This window comes from Amblyomma americanum, chromosome 3 (genome assembly GCF_052857255.1).
Source record: "Amblyomma americanum isolate KBUSLIRL-KWMA chromosome 3, ASM5285725v1, whole genome shotgun sequence".
Lineage (NCBI taxonomy): Eukaryota > Metazoa > Arthropoda > Arachnida > Ixodida > Ixodidae > Amblyomma > Amblyomma americanum.
Genome location: NC_135499.1, coordinates 103,878,558 through 103,901,841, shown reverse-complemented (window position 1 = coordinate 103,901,841; position 23,284 = coordinate 103,878,558). Strand labels below are relative to the sequence as shown.

The window sequence follows — 23,284 nt, the reverse complement described above, 5'->3', positions numbered from 1 at the left end:
ACTCGCATGGCGAAGCGCGACATCACAAAAGTGCTTCACTGCCGAACCAGCTTGGTTTGTCCTCCGCTTGTTTGTTTGTTTTTGTTTAAGGTAGGCATGACCCCAGCTCTCGTGAACCTAATTACTATACATGCAAGAATATGTTTACGCTATCTCCACTTGCACGTATACCTGGAGATATGATTTGAGATTCCGGCGTCCAGATTCATGCATAGGTTCTGAAAAGCGAGTTTTGTTGATCGGTGGGCGCACGCAAAAACGCTGCTAGTCGCATGTTTGAACCGCAGGTGACATTCGAACATGTGAGAAATGTTTATTGGACATTTATGGCGTAATGTAGAGTAATTTCCTAAGATAAATCTTTTCTTCCCTTCAAATCTGGGGCATTAAATTACATGATATGGTGCTGCGTACGGGCTCATATGCGCTCTTCACAAGGCGTTGGTCGTAGCTCGTTTGAACAAAACCTACAATATAAAAGAAGGTCGTTTGAAGCATCTTTCGAACGACATTCAGAGCACTCTGAATGAGTCTTTCGACACGGAAATTATATTTTATGTAAGGCTTACAGGAACAGATAACGTAGCATCCGCACCCAATGGTGCCTGCCTTACCACCAAGGTCTGGCCATGGCAAGTGGCGCCACCTTCTAATCGATAGTCACGCATTGAGACATGTGCCCAACGCCTCCACAAAAGAAATGACGCTATCGCGTGACTGGCACCCGAGTCAATGTATACAGCAGATCCTGCGCTCTATAAAGATCTATTGGAAAGCTATGTAAAGGGTCATAGCACTGTCTATAAAAGAGCACGTGTTATAATGCGTGCTGTATAGTTGTATGATTTTCATAAGCATGCATCTGAATTCTTTCGTATTATTTTCTATTGTCGCACATGCTGCCTGCTACATATATGGACGAATCCTTTCAGCAAAATCCTTCGTACACTGCGTCCACCAGGCATGAGGAAAGAATAAATCAATGCGAAAATATGCATGCGAAGTAAACCTGCAATCCATAGACCCATTTTTTTTTTCCGGCAGGAAATGAATAGTGAAATAAATGCAGGCACACGCGCGGATAGAGCGGTTTCTCTGTTTGGCCCTCGATGCATCTTTTATGAAAGCATAACGTTCGTGAGATGCCTGTTGTGCTGGTACCTCTCTACGTTGAAAATCTCGCGATTGGAGCTTGTCGCCATGGTAACGACCATGCGGCAAGCTATGCGTCTCATTGGTGCTGACCCAAATTTCAGCAGTTGTACATGTCTAGAACACGCCCGGAACATTTTCGGTGGAACGAAAAAGCGCCCATTAGCCAGAAACAGAAACGACAGGGCGTCATTACGTAATCGATTATGTCCATACAGTTTTCGTTTTTGCTTTAGACGAGTTGTTATGCTAGAGCATGTCTTCTGCTTTCGATGACTAATTTTAAAACATACCCCGTGTTTGGCAGATGATTGTTTTTCCTATTTTTGTCATGAACAGCCATCCCTCCAATTTCACCTGAACGCTTTCAGCCCTCAACTTTTCCTCTGTCCAGGAACTTTTTACTGGGCCGTTAACTACGTGTAAGCAAGGAAACTGTAAAAATAGAAAATTTTCGTCCATGCACGGACTGAACAATGACAGCGCGTTGTCATATGAGGACGACAGGTCGAGTGGTTACAACCTCCATCGATACGCGACTTGGTCTTTTGACCATCATCTTCGGCATGGGATTTTATTTCTGTTGAAAAATTATTTCTCCCTTATCTTGAGCATAAATGAAGCTGAAAGCATTAAACAGCGCAAGTGGAAAGCCTTAGAGCTTTTATTTCTATTGAACAAGTGCTTATATATGTATCATGTTTAGCAATTAAATCTGCATGTTCCAGCTCGACGTTCAAGCATCTAAACTTGAATGTTGAACTTTAAGTCTTCATCGGCCTTACATTGTTTCTGTGAAATTGCTGAAAATGGTCATCGAGCGATTTGGTAGTATCGAGTATTCTCAATCGGGGCCTACCTCGAGAACCTTGGCCTTCTCAGCAGCTCAGTGAAGAAAATGATAGCATACCATGCTTCCTATGATGAGACGTAATGCCGTTTGTTGTCAATGCCTCGGCTACAGTAAGGCTGAATGCAAGAGGAATTGGTAGAGAGACTGAAGCTTCACCTTAAGGGTATGGCGCGACCGGTTTAGTGGTTTAACACTCATATATGGGGAATTGATCGTTCTCGACTTTTTAGTCATAGGTCTCTGGGAGTTCTCATACCAGTCCTGGTGCAATGGTGCATCGCTTAAACGAAGACCCTCGATGGCAGGGGCTGCCAGCTGTGGTTCTTGAGCGACCTACGTGGCTCTTCTCGAGCCGCCAATCATTAATTTAACTGCCACCCGCCGCGGCGGGCAGTTTGTTCACAAATCCGGTGGGCAGGCTGTGATGACGCAGCAGGGTCCCGTGTCCTAGGTGGCCCGCCTGCCTCCTAGGTTGCCCTCTGGGGATCACGTGCCCCGGTCATGCACGTCATTTTGAGCGCACAACGCCGGCAACGGCGACACCGACAACGTTGAAAGCGGATTTTCTGCGCAACAGAGCGTTTAACACTGCCGCGTTAAAATTCTATTCTCTACTATTGCATCTTTTCTCACTTCTGCCTCTTCTACAGTTTCTGTATATTTCGCGTCTCCTTGAATCCCAAATCTAGAACAGAACCTCTGTACGTGAATGTGAAGAAGTGAGGTATAGCTTCACTACTTTAAATAAAAGCTGGTAAATTCGATTATAATTGACATATTCTTGCTTATTGTAGTGAAGACTGGGTAAATTCGAGGTATATTGAAGAGGCCTTTGCTCTAAACTGGGTGTGACCAAGCTGATGATAATGATAGTTTATAGCTTCACGCGTGTGGCACGCTAGCCACGAAGCCGTGCAGTTCTCGTTTTTAGATTACGCAACAGTCGTCCCCCTGCATTTACTCCCTACTTCAGGCTTTGGACAGTTTAGTGCGTTATTCACTGAGAAAGTTGAACAACACACATGTTCTCAGTAGGCCCAAAGAAAGAGTAAAAACAAAAAAAAAAATAGAATATATATGAAACGCGGTGTGCATGTTTTCTGACATCGACCGACTTCCTCATTTTCTTTTTTTTTCTACCTGGACAAGAATGAGGAAGCATAAAAATGCGAGTTTATTTGAATGAAGACATGTATTACACAAAATCATTTTATCATTACAAAGTTCAAAACATATGGCTTAAAACTGCTTTGTCTGTCCTCATTTCTGGATGCAAGGGCCAGAAAGGTTAAGACTTAATGAAGGCACACGCGTGCTTAGTTTTGTTAGAAACTTAACGTGCTTCACAGACTCTTTTCACCGAAATTCTTACATAAGAGAAAGGAAAATCGCGTTGAGTAAGCGTAAAAATTTAAGGAACGTCTCTCTATAAAGCAGCCCTGCATAAAATCCCGATAAAGCAGCGGCCTAACAGAAAGAAAAAGAAAACGCGAAGAGGGAATTTCTCAACTTGTTAAAATGATAAGATTAAAAACAAAACAAAAATTAGCTTCCTAACACTTTTATTTCACTGATCACCTGAAGGCCAGTGAAAGGTGAAATTTAATTTCGATGAAATCCACAGCATCATTCGAAAAGCGTCCACAAGGAGAAGACATTGCCCCTGTTCTGTGAAGCACGGCCAGGACGAACCCCGTGTTTTCCCTCCAGTGCGTGGACCCCTTTTTTATTTTTTTAAATCAATCCTTTTGTACTCCTTTTAAACCACTTGGTCTTTTAAACCAACGACATTGGCTTGATAGCTAGCACAGTTACCTTAATGCAGTTAACTTAAAAACAATACAGTCATTATTAGTAACTCCTGGAACAGTAAGATTTAAAGAGCGTATGCTGCTTTGTGTGGCTTGTTTCTTAACTGCGTTGTGCGCATACTCTGTAAATTGTTCCTGTATTTTTTTGCTTTCAGTTCTTTAGCCAGTTTTGCCTCTTTCTTTACGTTTGACTTTGTTGTCCCGAATTCCAACTTATAAGCCTTGTGCTTGTGTTATTATTGTTCTTGCTCTTTGATTTGTTTTTTGCTACTAAATAGTTTTGCCACTGTTGCGTGACCTCACTTTGGGAGCGTGGGGCTTTGCCAAATTGATCTTAAGACAACTTTTGCTCGCGCTTCCAGAGTAATGTGATATGATGCAAATAAAAAAATTCAGTTCAAGTTGCGATCCAGAAGGAAAAGTAGAGCAGTGTGCATAGAAAGCAAAATAAAAAATGCTTTCTTTCTGACATCTGCTTTGGGAATCACAAGCTATAGTTGAGCTTTAGTTGCTCAGAAAAACCTTGTATTTAATGACATTGCGTTTAAGCTATCAGGTTGTGCGGTGACATGTGTGATGACCCAATCTTATTAATTAGGAAAGTTTCTGTACAATTACAATTTACTCAATAACAGTTACTTCTTCACTGACGTGTCATTGATTGGTTGACTGCACGCCATGCATTGAAAGGTTAGGGAGAAAAGGTCGAGCACCGCGAAGGTACGCGGAATATTTATAAATTCTTTAGCTTTTATTTTTCTTTATTTTGGACTGATAATTATGATGGCTTGTTTTCTTTTAAAAAACTGCAATAGATGGATTATTGTGAAGAAAAGTAGATGATTTTCAAAAGTGGTGACAATTGCTGGGAATATCCTTGCAATAAGCGGGAAGAACTGGCTTCGTAAGTGAATTTTCGGAACACAACCGTGCTTGATGATAGCTGCAGTCTCAAGCCCTGGACACTTCCGGAAATTGTGAAAAAGCGGAGCCAGTTATACCACCTAAACAGTAGCGTTAAAGGTAGGCAAAATATGTTGCGAAATATTGGCTCTGTATTGACAACATCCTATACGGCAGTGCTTCCGAATGTGAAATGAAGACTAGAAGATACAATGTTGTAATCGCTGCGCTAACGTATCATGGTCGATAGTTTTCGGTTCAAGACGCGCTTACCTTCCGCTACTAATTTTAAACCCTGTAAAGGGCGCTGTCTGCGCGACAGCCCCGCACGAGGAAAAGCGCACTCTTGTTAACCTGAGCTGCTTCTCAGTTTGTCCCTTCATAAATTAGGCGGGTGGATCGCAGAGCACTTCAAGGTAATGAAAAGGGAAATAACAGTTTTGCAAACTGCGTGGATCATCTTTCCGAGTATTCGGTGCAGAAAAACATCGTTTTCTGCAATTTTTCGTTACATTGCTAACACAGCAAAGCGCTATGTTGAACTGGATAGTTATCCCACCGTCACTATGAACCTCACTTTTTATCAAAGTTTATCAAACTTTACAGTATAAGGGATGCCTGTGATAGACATAGTACTGCAGTTAATATACGATGAAGTCTGTTTCATTGTTCATTGGACTAAACGTTGATATGTTGAATCAGTTACACCCAAAGGGCATAACATCGGATCCAACGTGTAGAAGTCTAATTAGCAGCCACACAATATAGAGAAAGAGGGCAACCCTTTCAAATCTAGAAAAAAAATACACAACTAATACCTAAACAAATACAACAATTTGGGGTTAGTATTTCGTGGCACTTCTTTGGCGGGGGCTTTAAATGTGTGCGCCTTCAGTGTATTCGGGCAGAGCGCAGCACAGGTTCTGGGAATCGGTCAAACCAAGCAGTCCCATGTAACCATTCAAGAAATAAACTCATTTCAAGATCTTACTGAGCGCGAAGATTTTTCTTCGAAAAACGTCAGAGGTCACTACGGCTACCCGCTTTGGAGGAATGCAAAAGCATTGACGCCTCCTCGACATTCGTCGCCTCTCTTTGCCTCTCTTTGAGTCCATTGACGTTTCCTTCTAATTAATTGACTAATTAATCCATGTCGGTCAAACTTCTTCGTTTAAATATCACTCATCAAAAACATTTTATACCATTTAAACCTTTATTATAACTAATTTCCCTATTTTATTCTATTTTGCCATCCTCGGCTGTTTTCCCGTCCACTCACTATATCTACGTCGGCGTTATTTACACGTTTCCGGCATTATTTACTCTAATTAACTAACTAATCATTCAATTGACATCAAAATTTTTGCGCATCATCCTCACATCGTCCTCTATCCATCACAATTATTCGTTTGATGGTACCGTTTTTGAGCACGACACAGTCTATGCGGACATTTTTTGATGACACACTTTGGTGACACGACCTCGTGGACAATAAACCCCGTGCTTTCGCATTAAAAACCGGTTCCGGACGACGCGACTCTCAGTGCCGTCGCTGTGAGGACGTGACCGCACTTGTCTGTTCATTCACACGGCCAGTATCATGAGGCCGCCATCTTCAAGCCGACGCAGAGTGAAATCTTGCGCTCGTATAACTAATGACCGGTCGCGGACGTCACACTCACTTTCAAAAATGACCAAATCTGCGCATTAGTGGCGGTTGTTTATTCTCGAGCCCACCCTGATTTCGCTCCCGGAGATGATACACGTTAGGTTACTCCACGTAAGGGCGCTTCGGTTACGCTTATGGCGCACCGTTACGCAGTGGCCACCGGACCTGCCTCTGTGGCGCACCGGACGGATGCGTTGCTTCCCCGGGGCCATCACTCATAACGTGACCGGCGGCCGGGTGTCGACACTTCACCTCCCTTCTCGGGCGGCGCAGGACGAGCGGGCCAAGATTAATGTGCGAACGTCCGCCGCTGCGGCTCGTGCTTCGCCGGACGGCCGAGCCTTATTTACCTCTTTTTTCTATCCACTGTGCATTCGCTCCGAGCGTAGCTCGCGGCAAAGGGGCAACCCAAGTAGCTGCTTGAAACGCGGGCTCGAACGTTTGTTGCGCTTGCCTTTCCACAATAAAGCGCTGTTTACCTTGGCCTTTGCCTTTTATTTCAAACTTTTATGGCGCGCCTGCTGGGCAGCGTCATAATGACAGGACCACGTCCGTGTTGCTAGTCATCGCAACCGTTGTTTGCGGCTTGTGTGCGCGTTTCGCGTCTGCTGACATTCCCTCCCCCTCTCCAACATCCACACCATGATGGAAGCTTGACTTTGCCGGGTTTAGCGGTCGTATAGCCCACGATGGCTGACCGCGCGCTGTATGGGCTGGAAAGGCCTCGCTGCGCCCCCCCCCCCCTCCCCTTTCGTGGCCGGTGGGCTCTGAGGCGGATGCGTTGGTGCCTGCCTGGGCTCGAGTGGCGAGTAATTAACGCGAACCCGAGTTCTGCGATGCTAGCAGGGGATGCTCCCGGGGATATGATTTCACGACCCTGCGTCGCGGAAATAGAATCATTTCAGGTCGCAAAAGTTCTTGGTGCTTTTTTTACGTCGCTCTGTAAACGTGATAACTGTTTTGAAGAAATAATCGACCGGCGTGAAAAAGACGAAATGATAGAAAGAAGAAAACCGCAGTGGCGTCTTCGTATTTGTTGGCAAGCAGATGTCAGCTTAGGGAACGAAGCTGTCATATCTGCATAGCATATCGCACTTTGGTACTTTCTCGGATCGTGCAAGAGGCTTTCATGTTAAGGAGCGCTAAAATGTACTTACACTCCGTTCTCTTCGAAAAAAAAATCTTTACACGTGACGAGGATTTCGAGTTTATTGACAATAAAGCCCATTGTAGCTAAACTATTCTCTCAACAATTCTCTGGAAGCTGAGGAAAGTAGGTAGTCAAGAAGCTCAAAAAAAATTATAAGCTAGATAAGCAGTTCAGCATCTTCATTTATTTTATTTTTGCTCTACCAACAAGCTAAGCGAGTTTCACAGCGCCCTGAAAAAAGCTGCACTGCATTTTGTTCAAGAGCGCTTTTTTCGCCTTATGCAAGACCATTATACAAGACAAGTCTGCCCCCTATGTGAAGCAGTCCGTGTGCATAATGCATGCTTGCCCACCTTTTCATTGGCTGCTACGTTTCTGCAGAAGAAAGGAAAAAAAAGGTTTAAATGAGCAGGCAGCGTTGCAGCCATCTATAATCCGGTTTGCACCTTATTGTCAACGGCGCAGAGACGGTGCTGATGGTTACTAGGTATGGCTTTTTTCTGCCTAGTGCAACCCGATATAATATGGCATTTTATATGCGAACGAATAAATACTAGAACAGGCGCCAAGTGCTGGCACCGCGTCATCTAAGACACAGCTGAAAGTTTGCTGCGAGCGTTCCTTCACTTCTTGCCGATTTCAGCCTTGATACTGCAAAAGGGAAGTAGGTCAAAAATAAATTGCCATTTTCTTTCTTTTATGAAAAAAATGCTGGGTTTCTGTCCTTTTTTAACGAAAGAAGACATTATATAAAAGCAGGAACCTATCGCCTTCTTCGGGACTTAGGCCAAGGGTGATTGATGGTGGCAGTCCAAAGAAGTGGTTGAGATAGGGAACAGGTGCACAGAGGTCTATCGAGAAGGTCCCGAGGTGCTCCGTTGCAACCCAGAAATATAAGTAGAAACATATGATTTATCTGAAGCCGACAAGAAAGTTCAGCCTGCCTCCAGAGCTTCCTACTAAGAATATAATTATATATATATATATATATATATATATATATATATATATATATATATATATATATATATATATATATATATATATATATATATATATATTCGTCATCCGAAGAACATTTGACGTAGGTGGTATATTTTTGTGATAGAACCAGAAATCTTTAACGGCCAACATGCGTTTCAATCGAGAAAGACAGCTGTAGCTGTTGCAACTAAAATGGAAAGTACGGCGTTTAGTCCAGTTATCGAACATATTTACTTTAAGGAATAGATGGCAGCGAAGATGGCATCAGTTAATTACCATGGGGCCTGCACAGAAGTCATGAAGATGGATTGCTCTTGAATGAACGAAATTAAACATCGGCAGAATATAGCACGCTGAAGAAAAAAGAAGCTCTTCAAGTTGAGTTGAAGTTTCATCTTTCATCTTTATGGAGGACCAACTCCAGACGATCTCCTTCGGAAATCTTCACCACAAGCATACCATCATCTCCTCCGAGCCCACCCTATACCCCTAAAACTGGGAGTGTCCAAAGTGTCCACGGTGGCCACCTATGCCTAAGACCAATGCCTCCTCTTGGCAAGCTGTTCCGTACAACTCTAACCTGACTGATCAGTAACAGCTTATCGTGCGCGCTTGTAAGATAGCAGAAACTGTCGGAGTCCTGGACTGAGGATATTTTGGCCAGTAGGACCGGCCGCCAGGCTACCCTTCCGAAAATTGAAATTTTTCACCGCATGTACAACCGAATAAAATTCAGTTTAAGACATCTCGCTCGAAAAGAGCCTGAACATTAGCGCGAGAGCGGCGCGAGCTTGATTGCTTTATGTATTTTGTAAATGGTGTACAAAGCTCTCCCATGTCCTTTGTTGCTACTTCTCTTCGCTATCCTCTTCCTTTCCCTTTCATCTCCGCCGGCTGCAGCTCGGGTGCTTAAGATATTAAATAGCAATTGTCGTGGCCGGCAACATTCTTTTCCTTCAGTTTTTTAATTTATTTTTAAATAAACCACGACCACTACTACTACTACTATTTCTACTACTATAAAAAGTAGGCAAAGTTTTGTGACGAGCAATTCAAAAGGAATAGTTTGTGGGATAGGTACGGCAATTGTTGAGCATCGACGCAAAGCCCGCCTTAAAGGACATTTTCAGGAAGTGTTTGGCGGTCTTAATTGCAATATTATGTAATCTCTGCGTCTGTTCATGGCTGTGGTCGAAATAAAATTTTGCTGGCTAAGAAGTGTTTCGCCAGGGCTGAACTACTGCAGGAATGCCTACGATGCAGACGATAAATGTATTCCTGCGTTGAATGTCACAGCTTTATGTTCTATATTTGGCAGTGTTCAAAGCTGCAGGCAACGTCTCTCTGAAGAGTTCCAAAAAAAGCAGTGAAGATTTTTTCAGCTGGGAAGGTGATGGCACTGTTCTTTGGGCCAGAAAAGGAGTAATCCTTGTCGATCGCTGTTAAAATACAAAACAATACCAAGAATACATTACGCAAAGCTGTTGTCGTAGATGAGAGAACACCTAAGTGGAAAACCAAGTGGGGAATTTTTCGATAATACACTCCCGGCTTGCGCGAAGTGCCGTCTCATTAGGATACCCTTACACTACCTCCTCATCTCCGGATTCGCCTGTATAAAAGTAGAAAGAAATAAAAGTAGCATAAAAGCATAAAAGTATAAAAATTTTCGTTCAATAAACGTGAACTTTTCCACATCAGTGCCTCTTCGGCTGCCTTTGACGATGGATATCTCCTAGCTAGAACAAAAAAAATTAACCTTGTGGGACTAAGTGTGCAGACTTGAGAGGAGACGTTGTAGAAAAGTTATATATTTTTTTTTGCCCGGTAGAAAGTGTTCAACTACAATCTTCAAAGGTCTCGTCCAGCCTCCTTCGTTAAGGTGCGAAAGAAACTGTCTAAAGGGAGGCTAACGGGGGATACTATGCCTAGCTAGATGGAGAAATCCTAATTCCAAGTTCACAAAGTTTGAGTCTGTGAACTTGGCTTGGAGTTTGTGAACTTGACGTGGCTAAGAACAGGGCTTGGAAAAGTCGAAATAGTACGTGTAAGCAAAAGGCGGCACCACGTTCATTGAGGACTACAGTAACTGCGCCCGGTAAAGCGTATCCTTGTTCATCGCTTTCGCTGTATGAATCACAATTACCTTCGAGGAAGGTAAGCGAGTTTTTCTTGTTACAAGATGGCTCCATTCGCAACTGGTTTCGGATGCCGCCCAGTTACCTGCGTGACGCGCCGTGTGCAGCGACTTAAGGGGCCCAAGCCAGTCACATGTTCCCAGCGGCGTTCACGCTCTTTCTGAATGGTGAGTTCGACTTCAGTACCAAAGGCAGTAAAGTGGGATCCTATATGGTGGTGCCACATGTTAAATATTGTTCCAAAAGCCAGTACGACCTCTAAGAAAGGTGGCGCTTCTTTCGTTCATTTTACACGGGTAGGCCGGCAGGTTAGCTCATTTGTCTGTATTGCCGCGGAGTATTACACTAAAGTGGTTTCGTTAAGTGTGTAAATCGAGAAAAAACAACTAGGAGTTACTTCCAAATTTTCTCAAGAGCAAGGTCATCTCTTCGCGCAGAATTTCACTCTGTGCTGGCAGAGCTCCAGAACTATAATCTCTCAGTCTAGCGGAGCTTTCTGCTTCTGTTGCTCTTGAAATTCCTGTATGTTTAACGCGTGTAAGCACCGTGCACTTATACATATGCAATTTGAGGAAAATAAACCAAATAAAACTCGTCTTTGAAACATTTTTCTCTTTTATGAACATGCGTACACGCCTTCCTTTTATTCGCTATATTTAAGGACAGAGGGACAATGACAGTAGAACACTGGAAACTTACCAACACAAGGTTACCGACAAAAATTTGATGCTTCGTCTAAATAGTGCAAGGGAAATAACAAATATGAACTAATGCAATGCCTATATTTGCTAAGCTATGCGTATATTTGCTAAGCTAAAGTGCAGTCGCGAATAAAGAATAGATTAACACTAGTGACGTACCACCGAAGCAGAAGTTAGCAACGCTCGGCGCTGCGGTAACGACCACACCGATAATAAAAGTGTGAGCTGTGTTCGCAAAGCAAAGCACGGCGCCGCGCCAGCCACGCAGTGCGATTTTCGCTGTTCCAGTGCCATCGCTGTGCTAATCTTTTTTACTCGCGACTGTGCGCTGCGAGAAAATTTAGAAAATTTTGAATACGCCTCTCATGAGATATTCAGTCGGTTCACATAGTAGCAATGTTTTATAGTATGATTACTGATTACAGTGCTGGACAAACGTTTTATTCTTGACGGATATATGCGAGATTCTGTTTACAACACTTGCTTATTTCTGGCCAGGTATATGAACGGAAGTATGCGATGTTTCTAAGTTAATATCCCTGGTTCTTCACGGTTACTGTAAGGAGATACGGCGCACGTCGTAGGGATCGCCAAAATTACAAATAAATTCCTTCTTATTAAATCTAAGGTCTGAAGAAATCTTGTCTTGTCGGGAAGTAAGTAACTCATTTCAATAGAAAAAAAGGCAGACGCCGACCAAAGGTTTTTGTCAAAACAGACGCTTCGGCTTTCATACGGAAGCCTTGTTCACTAAATTTTTATTGTAGAACCGCGAAGCCTAAATAGGCTTCAATAATCGTCCAAGGCATCTTGCATAGGTTGGCGGGAGATTGCCGATGTTACGGTTGTCTTTTTTCGGTGGTCTGAATCACCAAGGACTCGAGATACTGGCGTGAAAGCCAGTTCTTTTCTTTGGCGATGATAGAAGCCATTTCCCACGTCTGTTTTGACAAAAACCCTTGGTTGGCGTCTGCCTTTTTTTCTGTTGAAATGTGTTAAATTCTTTCTGTGATGCAATTTTTAAAAAGTGGCCCGTAGAGTAACCATTGGGCCAGTTCGGTGGTCGAAGCCGCGGAAGAACTCAGCTTCTGGATCTGTAATCCCAGTCCCAGAACCGCATGAGACTTGCGCAACTACGCTTCATTAGATGGCAGAACAATCTGAACTGCAGCCAATTGCTTTTACCTGCTCATCAAAAGTAGCGCAGCATGCCTGTTGAGCGGTTTGTAATAAAATATGCGAATATATAAGCTCTCCTTGCTACTCCTTATGAGACATTGCGCACGAAACGATTGTTGATAAGCCCTTCGATTGCCCCTTCGCTGACATTCAACACTGATGTTCCCTAATTATGTGTTGATTCCGAGACACAAGCAGTTTGCACTAGCTCGAATATGTTTTATTCTTCTGTTTATTTATTTGTTTACCCATCGGGTGTTATCATGTCCCCGATGTATGTCCAGAATATATTGTCTTCATTATGTTTCTCTCCTCGAAAGCGCCGTGATCCGAAACGCTACTAAGTCTTTCTTGCGAAGTATGCGGTCCATCAGAGGGAATAGCGAACGGGTTATATCCTAAATATAAACGTGCAAAATATTTTCGAATCGCACCCCGGCTCTGTATTGCAGTGCGCCGCAGTGCTAAATAAATCTCCTGAAAAGGAAATGGACAGCTGATTTTTGTGTTTTCTTTCAATAGAACTGTCTGTGACAGGAGGCACCATAAGAATGAAGGTGATGCGTAACTAGGAAAACTACTTTCCTTTCTGATGTGCTCAGTTGTGCGTACCTTCATGTTGTACAACATTTGTAATGTAATAGATGCTAACGTCGTGAACGTTTAACTGCATGCGTATCATTGACATTGCGTTCCTGATGTGCCACTCTCTATGCTCAGGGCGTTTTTTTTTTTACGAATAGCTTGAGTTTTGAGAACTTACTTACTACTACTGATTAGCCCTTATTATACTCCGCCCAGTTAGCTTTTGGGGAGATTGTCTAGGTATTAGGTCGGTCAGCGTAACATGGCGCTAGGAATGTAATAACAAATCAAAACTCTTTATCAAAATGCGTATATATTTTACTTCCTTCCTGGAAAACTCAGACATAAGTTTGTTAATGTTATTTCAGGCTTCAGAATAATCGAACGTATAATAGCAACTATTTCAGCTAAAAAATGAACGTTGATGAGTCGTGTCTATGGTTGCCAGACACGTAGAGACGCTTTCAATGAGCTCTACAGCGACCTGATTACCCCAAATGGCTGCGACTAACCCGCAGGGGGTTTGCGCAACGGCTCATTTGGCTAAAAATGGGGAGACTTAAGTGAGCCGCGCCCATTGGAGCAAAGTACAAAACAAACAAAAAGACAAAGCAAAGCCGGCGTTCGAAATTGAAAACTGAGGAGGGGAAGCGGAAGATGAATTTAAAGACGTTACCCTTCAGTGGTCTGGAGACCTTAAGAAGTATTAGCGTGAGCCCGAAAGTTCACATGGTTGCGCTCATTGTGCCGTATGTAGGAATCGGTTACTTCCTAGTTAGAACAATTCTTTGCTAGAACAAATTTAAGAATGTTGTTTTGAACTTTCGAACTGCAATCACTTAGACAGAAATGAGTCGAACACTAATTCCTTCGAACGAGTGCGTATCCCTTCGATGACATTTGCGCGCTACATGTCCTGTAGGCTCCTACAAACTCCAAATGCCATGACTAGTTCAGGCGACATGCACAGCTAACTAACCGATGTGAATCGAATTGGACAGAGGCATTGAGCGATGGCACATTGAGCAGCGTACTCTCTCCTCACGATGACAAAGAAAAGCGAGCGAGGGGTAAATGATGGAGCAGGCAAGCTAACATGCACCAACAAAAAGTTTGTGCTAATTTTTGCTGCATCTGGTGATCTCAGCATCCTGTTATTTTTGGCTATCAGTAACGACATTTTTCAGAGAGTTTTCGGAGCTCCAGAGATCGTCTAGGCCTATAAAACCTTGAAATAACTGACTAAACACGGCAGATAAGAATGAATTTCAACAAAGTAAGCTGGTCAGGCAGCTGAGGTTGAAAATAATGAACCACATAAGGCAGATTGGAATGAAGTTCTTATTGAAACACTGACCAGGTAGCAACGATGGTGGAAAATTCATACGAAAGCGTCGAACAAAGTAGGAAACAATATCCACGGAGTTTGGAGCACAACAGCGCCGCCGTGGAGAGCTATGCTCCTGAGAAGGCACCTACACTCTCTAGAGGAGTAATAGGGTTTAAGCTGTCCTCCGGCGCACACCCTTCTAGGAACATGGTGCACTGCCCAAGCTTTGAGGTAGATTTCCACCACTGAAAATACGGAATACTTACGGTTGCAAACGGAAACAAATTCCCTTTTAAAAAACATGCGAAATTCTAGCAGCTACAAAGATTTTAGCTGAGGTTTCCGCCTCCTCTATTTACTAACTTCAAGACCTTCAGTGCCGCATTTAAAAGCCGCTTTTCATTGTCAACTGAATTAAGTTGCTATTCTTTGGGATGGGAGTGGGTTTCTGTTGCCAATAGCAAGCTTTGAATTTATTTAGTGATCGAAGTCTACTTCAAAACTTGGGCGGTATACCCTGCACCCAAAGAGGACTGCGCTAGAGGACAAATTACTCTCTGCTTACTCCATATAGGCTCATTCGTGTTTAGAGCGTACACGCAATTCAGACAAGCACTATGGGCGTGCGCGTTCCACCGGAATGACTGTACTTTTTATTATTAAGCCCCTGAAACTACGGGTGCGTTGTCGGCACTAAGCTGTCACGAAACTGAAAATATTTTGTTTATATGAACTTGTGAGCCAGCTTTACGTAGTAGAGTTAAGCTTGGTCATTTCCTCGCCAAAATCAACCCTGAAATCCAGTGCCATAAATTTCTACAGGGTTTTTAAAACCAATTCTAGTGAATAGTTTAACAGATTGGCAAAGACGCAGTGCACCAGGCTGAAGGAATAGAGAGGTAACGTTAATTCACCGTTGGTGCCTACAATCTAAAGTGAACGTCACGCTGTTAATGATGAAAATTGTTCTGGGTTAAAAATGCATTTAATAATGGTGTCTGGGATAACAAAGCGCTTCAGTGACGCCACAGGCCTGTGGTCGATACTCTTCTGTGGTCGATACTCTCCGAGACAGGACACCATCGGCCGAGTATGTGACTAGTCAGGCTTCGAGTACGTTGTCAAGGAATGCCTGTTTTCTGGAACCGTAGAAGCATGAAGTCGCTGATAATTTGCTTCGCAGAAAAAAAAAAACCAATCGAGTGATATTTTGCAGCGATTCTTACCAATTCAGACTTTTTTTTTTCTTCAGCTTGAGCCATTTAGCTGGCTCCTCCAAAATATGGCACCGACAGCGCCATCCGCAGGGCCCACCGCCGGGCACCCACCGGTAAAACTACTAGCCAGCTACGTGCCCAGCACCTCTCGCGTACAACGCGGATGTTCTAACTCCTAGGCCTCTGCGGCGGTAGCCTAGCGATTACAGCGATAGCTGTTATTCGCTCCTTTCTCGGTTTTGCGCCGCTGGCGTCGGCGTCCGCAAGCCCACATTTGGGTGCACCCTTGGGTAAAACTTTGCTTTTTTGCCCCCAGCGGTAAACAAAATTAGCTGCGGTTTAACTTCTGCTGAACCTGGTTAGAGAGCGAAAGTTGTGGTGTATCGGGCAACTAAACGCGGCTTGGTGTCTGTAATGTTGAGTTCGTTCCGCACACTGGAAAGGCAGTGTGCCCACCTGACACCCTGGCAGGCGACATTTAAATTAAGGCTTTATCGCGAGATGTTGGTCATCCAATCGACGCTGCGGCCTGTATATTCTCCCCAGACTGACGTCACAACGGCAGATTCCATCGCGTTACATCATACGATTGTCACTTGACTATTCTACCGCCGTCTACCGGCGAATCAGAAGGTCAAAGGTCAAGTGGTGTGACAGCGTGGTGGACCCCATATGGTAAGGCCTATAGCCATACTTTGCGTTTGGCTCCCTTCAAGATCAACCGGCAACGCACGGTGTAATCGGCTTCAAGTAGCGTAGCGAAGCTTTCATTCGCTTCAAAATGCACTTCCGACACATCATCCAAGCACCTCCTGCACGTCCTGCACGTCCGCACCCTCTGCCCCCCCCCCCCCCCTCCCCGAATACGACGCAAATGTGCTAATAAATCAGGTCTAATACCTCCGCATTTTTTCGCTATCATAAGCCAGCTAAAGCTAGATAATGTGCGTTGCAATCTGGTAACCTTCCTGTGAATTTTTATACTTTGTGTCAGCGCTCACCACTCCATCTAACTTCATAACCGGAAAGGCACTAAACTCCTTCCTACCTCTCCAATCTCATTTCAAAGGCACTGACCACCAATCAGGAGCGGAAATAAAATAAATAAGGAAAGATAACTACTGTTTACGAGCAGAGCTAGGGATCCCTAGCTTTAGAAGAGCCAATATATTTTCGTTCGTGTAGTAGTTATATAAAGAAGTATAAGCAGTATAAAGAAGTATAAGAAGTATAAAGAAGTATAAGTGAGGCGAAGTGGCTTGAATGTCCTATTTTATAACATAAAATTACTAAGCCCGTTTTAGTGCGCATCAACGACGCCACACCGTTGAGGTCGAACACAGCACGTCACCTCTTCCTGTTCCTCCCTTCATTAAACGATATTATGACCACCACCTCCCGCACTAACCTAATGCAGCGCGCAGTGAACGGTATTGCAGATTTTTTTTTCCTACTAAAGAAACTTCAGCATCGACTTCTTATCGGTCCGCGCAGAAACCTTTGCCGGAGAAGCCAACAGACCTTTTCTGGGAGACTTAAAGTTAGGCCGCGCCGTGCCTAATTACCTTTGAGACGGTCCAGACAACCATGCATTACGCAGACCCCATATGAGCTCAGGTCAGGGATTCTTAGCTTAAGTGGAGAATGATGTTGCCAGCTCAGAGCGAAGCAGCCTAAATTTATGCCTCCATAAGGATCTTCACTGCAGCTCATTTCAAGCCTTGCCTCATATTTCGGGGGATGTAATGGCGAGCTCATATATGCCATGCCCGGAAAAAGAACATTACTGGTCTCAGTTTAGCCAAATCTTTTAACGTAGACAATATCGTCGAGCAACGCGGAACTCACCCTGAACTTACTGAAAGGATAATTAAAAATACAAAACAGGGTTTTCCTACTTCTACGTTGAGACTTCCAGACTGCAAGCCTAGTCTTACTGTGCTGAAGCACACTTCTTTTGAAAGTAAAAAAAAATACAGACGACCGTTCAACCAGACCTATTGTGTATCTCAGATGTAAGCTGCTTCATTCTAAGACCGCAGTTTCAGCAACGAGCAAAAAAAAAATAGAGTATGACGGCGGCTTATTTTTAAATCAAAACGTCTACCAACGGCATCCGCCATGATTACTTTCAAACTGCGTCTTTCTTGAGCTAGTGTACATTACCTATCATTTTTCCACTCAGTCCTCTTTCAACATCGCTGAGGTGGCGCTTTGTGCTAGTTCGTGCAAATTACATGTAGGTCCGGAGAGGCAAAATACTGTGAGAGACACGAATACTTGCCCGTGTCTCTTCTGTATTCTGTCTCTCCTCCGCTGCATCTCATTATCTTCAGGGAATTTAACTTGCTTGGTATGGTTGCAACGTCAAGCTTTCTCCGGCGTTCAAAGTTTCTGTAACCTCCGCGGAATTGCCTAGCTTTAAGCAACGGCGGATTCCTTTGGTCTCTTTCTTGTTCAATGAGCGCTGTTCAGGAGCGTACCAACAATATATATATCTTAATTTTATACTTTTCTGGACGCACCACGATGGCTCAGTGGCTTTGCCATTGCGATGCTGTACTGAAAGTCACGGTTTTTATCCCGGCCGCTGCGGTCATATTTCGTTAGAGGTGAAATTCAAAAATGCTCTTGTGCTGCGCGATGCCAGTGCACTTCAAAGAAGCGTAGGTGATCTAAATTAATTCTGAGCTTTTCTCTGCGGCGTCTCACCCAGTCCATGCATGTGTTGCTTCTGAGCGTTAAACCCAGCAATTTACAATTTATTCTTTTTTTCATTACTTTCCCTGTTGTCTGCCAAGCCAAGGATTTGATTCCCATGCACAATGTCACCGGCATCGGCATTTTGCGAGAGCGCATGCTAGAACAAAATTGGAAAAAAATTAAATTTGTGCTGGTAAAATTCTAAAATTAAATTTCTTTTTTAGGAACAGTGCGGCCGATTCAAATAATTTTATAATGTGCATATAAATATAGTATTTTGCCTAAAATTGGTTCAACTGAGTTCAAATATATAGGTATTGGTGCGCTGAAAAAACCGCACATTTCTGTTGTCATGCAGAGAAATACCATATGAAAGAAAATACGGTGATATGAAGTTTAGGCCCTGAATTCAGTGCAAAAAGAAAATAATTGCGTTCATTGAGGGAAGTCTACATTTTCAGCATTTTCCCCACTTAAGAAGAAGTTGTCAACAATTATTGCACGCTGAAATTTTACAAAAAATTTAAGAGAGGCATCAAAAGGTTTGATTAGATACCACAATACGCTTTTTACCTGCACTTATAATCAATAATTAGTGCAGTTTTTCGGTCAGCTTTCTTTATTGCAACTAATGGCCTTTATACGCATATTTGCGAAACGCCTGCGAAAGGAAACATAGTACATATTTTCCCATTCTTTTGCGAGTGAATCTACTTTTTTTGCCCGCCGAGCACGATTCTTCGCGGATCATCGATGCGCACATGTTTTGGCATGAAACATTTCGGCGCCTTCCTCGAGAAAAAAAATTCCTGATTATGTCACAGAAATTCCGGCTGCTCTATGACGCGTTTCATTAAAGGTGTAACTAACGAACGCTTCTACTCTCATGAATTTTGAAAATAAAATTTAGAGGGCAGTTACCGGATGTATATTCTAACCGTGGTTATGCCACTACAAAGTTTAATGCCGCAATAGAAATTATTATGGACGCACTTTCTACACATACGAAACGAAAATAATAAACCATGCTTAAGAAAGCTTGTGTTGGTCGCTGTTCACGATTTCGTCCCATAATGGAAAAACTAATCGCCCATGGCCAGAATATACAAAAAACCCTAAAGATCTTCATGAGCCCAATTTTTATTTAAACTTTCAAAAACTGAAGTCGCGTTCATTCGTTCAAAGCTGCCCCTTATGTTCGCAGTCGAAAAATGCGACGTAAATGGTCCCAAACAACAAACTATTTTGTTGTTCTGTCATAATGACATATTTTTCTGTAGTATTGCGAACTCGCCTCTTTTATCGACAGGACTGGCTGGGTCCCTTCGGACGGATTACTGAAAATTCTGTGTTTATGGCAGAAACTTCTCTTGTTGCTACAGAACTAGGTTGTAAAATGCGAGGCGAAATCCTGTTGTGACCACAAACAAAACTTTTGTTCTGTTTTTCGATAGGCTATTGAAACCTTTTGCTCATATGTTGGATATTTTTGTTGATTTGGCGCTTGCGAGTTCTGGTAAGCCTATTATATTTTACGAAATTTTAACTCTGACATTTCTACTGCGGCTATTTCTGCTCTTGTTTTAGAGAAATATGTTTGGAACCAGTATACTTTTCCTCCTTTTTAGTGGCAAGAAATCAACTTTTATAAACCTTTCCTTATAGCTTTCTTTTCTATTCCTGCAGTGCCAGAAGTAATCAGCCGACCAAATAGGTTCATAACATTTTATGTCCCATGAAGCAATGGGTCCAATGTTGACAAAGTAGTAAAGCACCGAGGATGTATCTCAGAGTGAATTGTGCACCTATGATGTTTTACTGCGGAAAAATAAACCATTGTTTATAACATCGAGTCCAGTTTTTCTTGAACTGCTGACCTTGTTGTAGCATACGCGTGAGTTCTCATTTTGAGGTCATTCAAATAGCGGTGAATAACTGACTGCATCACCCAAAACTAGAAAAAAAAAATCGAACAGGCACAACTTTCACATTTTTTTTTTCCAGACGAGTCTATGCGAGCGTAGATTTTTCTTTAGCCTAAGATCTTTGGCGTTTTTCATTCATTTCTGACGAAGAGCCTACGTATCCAGAGGCGGCTGAAGTTTTTGTTTAACTGAGAGTCCCGACAGGTAAATACCTCGAATTGTAATTAATAAAAAAGAAAATAAGCGCTCTTTTTCTCAATGATTAAAGCGACACAGTCCTCATGTTAAATATAGATGTGGAATAGCCCTACACAAGAACTTAGGACACGACGCCTGTGTTTTTTCTTCCGCTAAAGCAAATACTAAATTGAAGCTCAGTATCTGAATAAAGTATGCCGGAAGTCTTCAGAGCGTTTACTTACTGCCGTCTTGAGCCGTCACCGCCAATCGCCCGAGCGTGGCGAAGACCTGTAGAAGCACCAACACCAAGCGTCCCCGAGTCATGGCAGCTATGCCCATTTACGCCGGAGCGACACAACTCCAACGCCGACAAGTTCCGGGCGCACGTCGAACACGGAACCAGATCAGCGAGGACGCGGCGCACCGATCAGAGGTCCAGAACAGCGCACCCTGACAAGCCAACAACCGTCGGGGACGAGAACGCGGCAGCGCATCTCAAAAGCGTCCCGCGCTCGCCTCGGTGTTTCGTCGGCGGCGATCAAAGCGGAGCGCGCCCCCCGTTCCTCCGACAGAGCACTTCTCTTCGCCCCAACACGCGGTCCGTGCTGTGGGTCCTCTTCCGGTGGGGCGCGAGAGAGCGGCGGCGACAACGCGCCCTGCGTCCGGGTCCGGAGTGCCGAGCCGAATATCGCGGATGGCTCGCACGCGCCGGGATTCAAGCTCCGGGTTTCGCGCCGCCCTTTCCCCTCGCCCATTGTACCTGACCGAGCAGCGCCGCGCGCGCCCGCTGGCGCCCGCGCCACCCAGTGGACGCGGAGCGAAGCCCTCAACCCTGCCCCCCCCCCCCCCCCCTCTTGTGGCACCGGGCAAATAAAAAAGAGAGTGAGAGGCGATGACGGCTGCAACAGCTGCTCGCTCTTCACCCCATTGGCGACCGGGGTCCCGCAGTTAGTGGAGAGTAAACGTTGGCGGTCAAGGCATGCGTGGGAAAGACTACGAAGTACCAGGAATGTACAAGCCACTTTGAGTCCCTTCTTCTTGCCGGTTCTCTTTAATTTTAAATAAGCTAGAACTTTCTCCCAGTCACCACAGCTTGGATGCAGCGCAAGACGCTCTTGCAAACTGTATGATTTAAATACGATTTAAATATGTTAGTATTTAAGTACGTTGGTATTTAATACGTTAGTATTTAAATCATACAGTTTGCAAGCGCGTCCAGCGCTGTATCCGCGCTGTGATGACCGGGAGGAAAAAAACAGGTTACAGCTGCCGCATGCCATATGATGGATCCCGGAGTGCAAATGGCGAATTTGGTATTAATGTGCTTGTGATTGTTCAAAGAACGCACCTCCAATTCCTGATTTCGTTTAATATTTCTGTGATGATGCATGATCTAATTACGATCTTGACCGCAGCATGTCATATTTTTCGGGAAACTCAGCGGGGGTAATCTTGAGTATTTGGTTATAACGCAAAAATATTGAAGTAATTAGACGGGTTTTAGGAAACATAAATACCGATCTGTTTCAGATAAATGACTATTTGATATTCTTAGGCACCGTCATCACGGAGGACTCCCGAACTAAGGGACGACTAGTGTCAAGATCACTTCTGAAATCTTTAGGGGACACTGGTCTTATGGAGCAGTGGTAGGGGCACAACCTCTTAAATCAATGGCAAAGGCGGAGCAGTTACCGACAGCCCTCTGTAAGGCTAATTCCGCTTGCATCTTCACGCTACTACCACCACCACCACCACCACCTAGAGACGCAGCAAAAACACGTAGAGAATGTGTAGACGCGTATTTTAGCAATGCGCGTTATCAGATGGATGCCTTAGTGATATATCCAAATATTTTGGCGGACATCATTTCATAACGTATCCCTAACGTGCACAGGAGTCACGTTGTGCCAGATCAGCGTAATAATGCACGCTATAAAACCTCGTTAGCAGTTTTTTCTCTACCAGCATCTTTCATTCAGTCGCTGATTCCCTTACGCAATGTTAAGAAGCTGCTTAAAGCCCTTCAATCTATCCTAATGGGCAAATAGTAAGCGGCTAGAATTGTTCACTGGCTCGACCAGACGTCAAGGCCTGAAAAATAAACCTTTCATAAAGTTATGTCGTCAATGGAAACTACGGGCATTGTCAAGAGTTTCATCAGTGCGCTTAAAATATTGTACTGAGGCAGCGCAAATATTAAGATTTAGAGTGGAGGTAACTAAGTCAGAGAGCAGCGTGGGAGTTGTTTCGAGGTTCATATACGTAGACAGCTTTGTCAAAGTCACTTAGCAGAACACTAAAGCAGGCGTTTACTCCGAACCGCTGCGGCAGGGTTACACCATACTGTCACGGACAAGAAGAAGGCGAAGCGTCCAGTGGCGCGGGACGGTGCGCTCGTGCTGTGTCTGCGCCCAATAAGCCATACAATCACTATCCGTCATGTCATTTTGTCTTCATCGGCTTGGCGTCATGTAATATTTGGTGTAGTTAGCCTTCGCGCTGGCTCAGTGGTTATGGCGCTTGGCTGCTGACCCGAAAGACGCGCGTTCGATCACGGCCGCGGCGGTAGAATTTTCATGGAGGCGAAATTCTAGAGGCCCGTGAACTGTGCGATGTCAGTGCACGTTAAAGAACCCCAGGTGGTCGAAATTTCCGGAGCCCTTCACTACGGCGTCCCTCTTAGCCTTAGTCGCACTGGGACGTTAAACGCCAATGAGCCATAATATTTGGTTGAGTTGCGGACGTCCCTCAATATCAAGGTCCTGAAGCTTCGTCGTCCTGCGTCTGCATTGGTCGTAGGC

At 44.0% G+C, this 23,284-nt stretch overlaps 1 protein-coding gene across 1 annotated transcript in view; it reads right to left on the bottom strand.

The window, feature by feature from the left end:
• LOC144123200 (neural cell adhesion molecule 2-like) overlaps window positions 1–21,242 on the bottom strand; it is a 253,850-nt gene extending 232,608 nt beyond the window's left edge. The window contains exon 1 of the mRNA XM_077656072.1: window positions 20,723–21,242. Within this exon, the coding sequence (XP_077512198.1) occupies window positions 20,723–20,819 (97 nt within the window). The 5' untranslated portion in view covers window positions 20,820–21,242. The remainder of the gene's footprint in view (window positions 1–20,722) is intronic.
• Between the last annotated feature and the right edge of the window lie 2,042 nt (window positions 21,243–23,284).